This window comes from Panonychus citri, unplaced genomic scaffold (genome assembly GCF_014898815.1).
Source record: "Panonychus citri isolate SS breed McGregor unplaced genomic scaffold, ASM1489881v1 Contig00028, whole genome shotgun sequence".
NCBI lineage: Eukaryota > Metazoa > Arthropoda > Arachnida > Trombidiformes > Tetranychidae > Panonychus > Panonychus citri.
The window spans coordinates 1,602,086-1,609,423 of record NW_026515433.1 but is presented as its reverse complement, the minus strand read 5'-3'; the positions used below and the strand labels follow the sequence as shown (position 1 = coordinate 1,609,423).

The window sequence follows — 7,338 nt, the reverse complement described above, 5'->3', positions numbered from 1 at the left end:
ATAAATCTATTGCTACAAGTATTGGTCGTCAAATTTATCCAGGAAGCATACGAAAATTTCAGGCTGTGTTTGAAGATGCAACTAGAGAACCATTTACATACTTATTTTTGGATATGAAAAATGATACACATGAAGAAGTAAGACTACTAACAAATGTTTTGGAAGAAAAAGAGTATATAACTGTGTATCAAATTTAGTTTATATAAGATTTAAATACAATTTTTGATTATCTAACATAAAATCCGGTGTAATTTTATCTTTAAATTATGGCTGTTTCTGATGCAATAGAAATGTACCCGTACTTGAAAAAACTCTGTAAGAAACATTCAAAAAGTAAACGAGGAAAAATAATTGAAGGATGTCCGAGAAAAGTTTATAAAACAATAAATGAAATTTCCAGAAATGTACTTACAGGTAATATAAGACTTAATAAAAAACAGATGAAAAAATCAAACCACATAAAACCATTGTGAGGAAATTAGCTAAAAATAGTTCTCTCAAAAATACGAAAAGAATTTTACTACAACACGGTGGTGCTTTACCCGCATTACTTTTACCAGCGATTTCATTACTAGCTAGTGTAGTTACGGAAAAGTTCATAAAATGAATGCATTCACTAAGATGGTTTTAATATCTGAAGATGAATATAAAAATAAATGTCAAGTATTAGATACAAGCATTATGAAAAAAATTATGTCTATGAATATGGATAATGCAACTAAAGTAAAGATAGCTAATAATGCGTTATTAAAACATATATTAAAAAGTCAAAAGGAGCAGAATAATACATTGATAAATGAAAAACCTAATATACCATTAGAAAAAGAGCGTTCAACATCTAACTGGTCTGAAATCTCTGATGATCAGAAATTTGAAAGTATCCTGAATGATTCATTTGAACCTGAAACACAAACACTTACGAACAAGCCGAGTCATAGTGACAATTTTTCTTCAACACCAATTCCATCTTCTACTGTTTCAACTTCAGAATCAACGCAAAAGTCTAGAGCTTATGATTTAGAAAAAGCATTACGTGAAATTCCTTCATTAGTGACAATAGATGGAAAAGTTTTAAGAGCTAATGGAAGTGAGTATCATAATAGTAATATAAAAAGAATTGTCAATTTTTTATGTTTGTTTAAGACTACACAAGCTAAGAAAATGGCTACACCAATAGGCACGGAGCGTGTTATACAAGAAATTGAGAAACTACCTTATCTTTTTGATCAAGTTAATAATTCACCTGCTTTAAGACGATTTGGTGATAAAGGAAAATCATATGAAACATGGAAGAAGCTTTCAGAGATGAATACTTCTCTATCGAAAGACTGGGAGCTTTAGGAGGTGTATATCGATTATATAGAGCTCTTAAGAAAAAATACCCAAGTGTTTCATATTTAAAAGTTAAAAGCTGGTTAGAAAAACAGAATACATATAATTTATTTAAACAAGTAAAGAAAAAATTTTTAAGGTTACCAATTATCGTGACGTCAATAGATGAACAATGGCAAGCTGATTTGATGGATGTTTCATGGCTTCAAAAATCAAATAACGGTTGTAAATATTTATTAAATGTAATCGACTGTTTGAGTCGCTATGCTTGGTCTGTCCCCTTAAAATCAAAAACCAGTGATGATGTTATAAACGGTTTCAAAAAGATTTTTTCAATGGGAAGGGTACCTACTAAAATACAGACTGATCAAGGCGCTGAATTTAAAAATAGAAATGTTCAACAGTTTTTTAAGCAGAAGAATATTTTTCATTTTACAACAACAGATGATTTAATCAAATGTGCAATAGTTGAACGATTCAATAGAACATTACGAACAAGGTTATATAGATATTTATTTTATAGCAATACACACAAGTATTATGACATCCTTCAAAGTTTGATTAAAAGTTATAACGAGTCTTATCATCGAACTATACAAATGGCTCCATCTTCTGTAACAGAAGAAACTCGTTCTCAGGCAATAATTAATATAAGAAAAACTCATAAAGTAGCTCAAAGCTTACAAAAACCATACACCATCGGAGAAAAAGTGCGTATAAGTAGACGTAAAAAACATTTTGAAAAAGGTGCGACAAATAATTTCAGCGAAGAAATTTTTGAAATTTATAAAGTTAAGAAAACCGATCAAGGATATATTTACCGTTTGAAAGACACTGCTGGTGAATTTATAACATCTTTATTCTATCATTACGAGCTCTGTCCCGCAATTCTAGGCGATCTCTTCAACGTTGAGGTTCTTAAAACACGCATAAATAAAAAAACAAAAAAGAAAGAGTTTTTTGTTAAGTGGATAGGATATCCTGATAAATTCAATAGTTGGGTAGAAAATGTGGAATCAACCTGATGAATATTTTATAGAAGTTGTTTCAAACTCTTCGATGGAACACTTCCCTGAAAATACTTTAGCTAAATTTTCCAATAAATTGCCTCATCCTATTATGTTAGATGGAGAATGGGTAGTGGGTATACAAGAAATCTTTTATCCAGTTGATGTTAAGCCGTCTAAACGTAAACTAACAATTCAACTTCTTACCCATGGTTTAAATGATAAGTTGTCTAAAGAAGTTGAACTTGATTCTAACGATGATTTGAATACTATTATTTCTAACATAAATAAGGCTTTTATGAATCTATTTTTATCTGTTGTTGATCAAGGTGAAGGCAATGAAAACAAGGTTAAAAGATCAACTAATGATCAGACCATCAGTCCTGACTTATCAGATCTAACTCTAGAAAAAATTAATCAATTACCTCAAGAAGATCGTGAAAGATTATTACAGAGAGTAAAAAACACTACTCAGACTATTCTTGAAAATTTGAAACAAGAAATGTATAAGTATAAAACAGAATCGACTGATAAACAAGATAAGATAAATAAGTTAGATTCTTCATTGCGACAATATGTAGATGAATTAGATAATCTGAAAAAAGAAATCAAGAAAAAGCAGATGAAAGATAAAGATCTAATCAAGGATGCAAAACAGAATAAACAAATAATAGAAGAAAAAAATATGCATATCAAAAAACTAGAAGAACAAGTTACTGACATTCATAAGAAAAACGAAGAGAATAAAAACATGTTAAAAGCAGTTAAAGTGGAAAATCAACAGTTAGATGCTAAGATAAATGAGAAAAGTAAAGAACTATACAAACTCAATGAAGAATACAGAGCAAGTAATAAATTGCTATCTGAAAAATTAGAAAAACTATTATTAGAAAAGTCGTCTATACAAAAAGATTTAGAAGGAAAAGTCAAAAATAATTACGAATCAAGTGACATTCTCAATTCAAAAATAAATAATTTAAATGAACAAATAGTTAAACTAACAGAAGAGAAACAGAAAACTGAATCAGCTTACAAAAGTCAGAAAAGTGAAACAAACACACAAATCAGTGAACTCACTATGAAATATAATACATGTAAGCAAAATGAAAATAGTCTAGAGTCCTCACTAAAAATCAAAGAAGAAAATGGACTAAATCAAATTCATAAGTCACAACAAGAAATAAATATCCTCAAAAGTGAAAAAACGCAGCTCAAAAATCAAATTCAGACAATGAATTATGAACAAGAGGCTCTTAAAATTGAAATTCAGAGGTTACAAGGAAGAGAACTAGATTTTTTATCTCAAATACAAAATCAAAAAGAGAGGAGTGCCCGTTTACAACAAGAAACTGAAAAGTCACTTAAAGAGCTTGAAGTAGAAAGACAAAAACTACAAAATCAAGAAAATCTACTATTGAAAAGACTTTCTGAACTTGGAATAATGATTAAAGATAAGAAAGGCGAACCTAAGATTGGAATAGACACAAAAATGACAGTTCCTGGATTAACTCATCATAATGGCAAAATTATTGTATTTCCGGGCCGTCACAAAGAACATATTTTCACACCATACTTTTCTGATGTTAATTTCATTTCAGCATTAGGATTTGATGCAAATAGCTATTTAACCATGATTGAAGCCTTCAATGGAGGACAAAAGGCTTTTACTTCACCAAAAAATTGCAATTTGAATTTTAGATCACATTTAATGTTTATTCATTCAGATATAGTTGATGAACATTTTGTTGGAAATAAATCTGCTAGAGTAATGAGAGTTGTTCCTATAAAATATGGTATACAATCTGAAATGGTTCATGAAAAGTTTTGAAACCTTTTACTATCAGTACGATCAAACAGAATTGAAGATATAAATTTCATTCTTTCTGATGAAATGGGTGAACTTGTTAAATTTAACTCTGGAAGAGTATTAGTAGGTTACATATAAAACGTAATTAATTGTATAAGAAAATTAAGATGAATTATAACATTTGATATTTAATTAAATAAAAATGCTTCGCAAGGTCTATTGTGCTTGTGACTCAGATTTTCGAAACTATTATCATTCTCAAACTGGAAATGGTTTTTCAGACATATCGGTTTTTCACGGTAGTCCTTACCAAAGAGGTTATGGTTTTGGGAGTTTATTCAAGAGATTTGGTATTCCCGTTTTAAAGTTTTTAGGGAAACATGTATTGAAAACTGGAGTTGACATCGGTCAAGATGTTTTGAATAAGAAAAACATTAAAGATGCATTTAAAGAAAGAGCTAAAGTGGGTATAAAAGAGGTTGCTGGTGATTCTTTGAATAAACTTTCGAATTATTTTGAGCAGCAAGGAAAAGGGTTAAAACGTAAACAATATAAGAAAACAGTTAAGAAGGCTAGAATAAAAAAAGATATTTTCTCTTCATAATGGAATATTTACATCCCTCATCTGTTCCAGCTAACAAAAGTGAACTAGATATTTTCAATGTACCCCCCACACAGGTCGCTATCGACTCTGTTTACGAAACTGACTATAGACCTTCTGCAAGTTTAGAGTCTTCTCGAACATATGAGTTAGTGATTCCAGCATCAGAAGACTTTACAGATCTTAGTGCTACAATGTTACATATGAATATAAATATACTGACAGAGAAAGACAAAGTTGTAAATACTAAGAATTTAATAAAGTTAGTATCGAATTTCAGTAATGCATTGTTCGAACAGATTGATCTATATCTAGGATCAACAAACACTTCACTAGCTAATAATATGTACCATTATCAAGCCTTTCTAGAAGACTTACTCTATAGATACCCTACTAACATTGATGAGTCATTTTTAAAAGATGAAACTGACGTTGTTGAAGATACAACATATGAACTTTATTATAGATTACATCTACCTATTTGTTTACAAGATAAACTTTTAATAAATGGGGTTCCTTTAGTTTTCAGATTTACTCGAAGTACAGCCTCATTTCCTCTTTTAAAATCACAAGAGGGTGATAAGGCTAGTTATTCAATAAAAATATCAAATTTTTCTTTACATTTAAAGCGTGTCAAACTATTTCCTGATACAGCTTCAATAATTCAAACTCTCGAAACGCATCCCTAAATACTTCATTACAAGAGCGGACACAAAAGCTTCACTATTCCATTAGGCGTTTCAACTATGACAATTGAAAACTTATTCGTTGGTCAATTACCTAAAAATTGTTATAGGATTTGTAAAGAAGAAGCACTCAATGGTGATATTAACTTTGATCCATTCAAATTCGAAAATTTTAATATAAATCATATTTGTTTGAACATTGATGGAATAATGTACCAGTATTCCTTATAAACCAGATTTCGCGAAAGGTAACTGTATGAGAGAATATCTAAGTCTTTTTAAAGCTCTCAATCAAGATGAAGGAATTCCACAAATAGAGATAACTTATGATCAATATAAGAAGGGAAAGGTGCTATTTGCGTTTGATATAGGAGGTCCTCTGGGTGCAGAAGTTGGTGTTTATCACTTATCAAACGAGGAAAAGTACGACTTGAGATGCGGTTTAGTAAAGCCTTCGTCTCAATTAAAGCTATTGTATTTGGTCAGTTTGACAATCTCATCACTATAGATAAAGATAGACAGGTTACAATTGATTATTGAAATGTTGAGTAATTTTGAAATATCTTCTATACTCAAAAACATTAAATGGTTTGGTGGAGTCTTTCCGAATGATCGATTACCGACTACATTTAAAAAACCTAAAAGTTTCATTATAAATTTAGATCCTAGTTATAAACCAGGAACACATTGGACAGCAGTTCACTTTACTAAATATGGAACAGGACTATTTTTTGATTCTTTTGGTAGACAAGCAGAAGGAAATATTTTATCTTTTTTAGAAAGAAATGCTACAAAAGGTTCACATTCAACAGAAAATATCAAGGTAATCAATCAATGGCCTCTATTTCTGTATCCTATTTATTTTGTTAGCTCATCATCCATATCTTTTTTAAAACTATTTAAAAATGTAAGTTTTATTCAATGAACGTCGATTGAAATATTTATTAAAAAGTATTTGCATTAAATTTTTTTAAAATAATGACTGCCTTCGGATCAATTTCAGCCTTGGCTGAAATTGAGCCGAAAACAGATTTCTCTACTGAGGTGAAGGAGTGGAAGTAAAGATTTGTGGATGATGATGATTGATCAATCATGATGATCATCATTGATGATAACTTAGTGACTTACGGTATAATTATCTTTCTATTTCATTGAAAATCTATCGTTGAAACTGAAACTGAATTCGTAATCTTTTTTTTCAGGTTCATCGGTGTTTCCATTGGCTTAAGTAACAATTTTTTTCTTCTGTTTGTTGATATTTTTTTTTCTTCTTGTTCTCTCATCATTATCATCCTCATCTTTTATTATTTTTTTTATCATTTGCTTCATTCCATTGATATAACAATCAGATAATCAGCTTACATCAGTTAACAACCATGATATTGATTTGATCTGAGGATGATTTTGATCTGTATGATCAGTGATGGTTAAGGTAAGAGACAAAAGAAAGAGTCAAATGGTTGAAAATTTGAGTGAGAGATGAGAGAGAGATGATAAACTTTACTTAAATCCTTATCATCAATCATCTTCTCATCTTTTATCCCTCTCACATCACTAGGATGCTCATTTTCATCCGCATCATTTTCATCATCATTACTCATAAATATGATAAAAGAAGTAAAAAAAAAACTTCCATCCTCATAGTTCACAGTATGAAGTCAATAATCAAATGAAATTATGAAGAAGATGATGATGATGATGAAAGAAGATGAAGAAAAACAAAAATTGATCATCTTATAAGAGCTAATTTGATTAAAATTAATTATCCACAAGTTAATCAATTGACTGGATTAACCAATAGAATCATGTTCAATCATAAATCGTCCTATTCATTGGGGTTTTCAGTTTTCATGATAAATATTTCCAATCAAAATGTGAATACAATTCAAATCTCCGGGTTAGCAT

At 29.9% G+C, this 7,338-nt stretch overlaps 2 protein-coding genes across 2 annotated transcripts; both read left to right on the top strand.

Moving 5' to 3' along the window:
* The first annotated feature begins 1,931 nt into the window (after nt 1-1,931).
* Nucleotides 1,932-2,357, top strand: LOC128397030 (uncharacterized). The gene has a single exon (XM_053357695.1). The coding sequence runs from the start codon at nt 1,932-1,934 to the stop codon at nt 2,355-2,357; it is 426 nt and encodes a 141-aa protein (XP_053213670.1).
* A 94-nt stretch (nt 2,358-2,451) lies between these two features.
* LOC128397029 (uncharacterized protein MG328-like) lies at nt 2,452-4,167 on the top strand. Its single transcript, XM_053357694.1, has one exon. It carries the CDS (start codon nt 2,452-2,454, stop codon nt 4,165-4,167), a length of 1,716 nt encoding a protein of 571 aa, XP_053213669.1.
* The last annotated feature ends 3,171 nt before the right edge of the window (nt 4,168-7,338 follow it).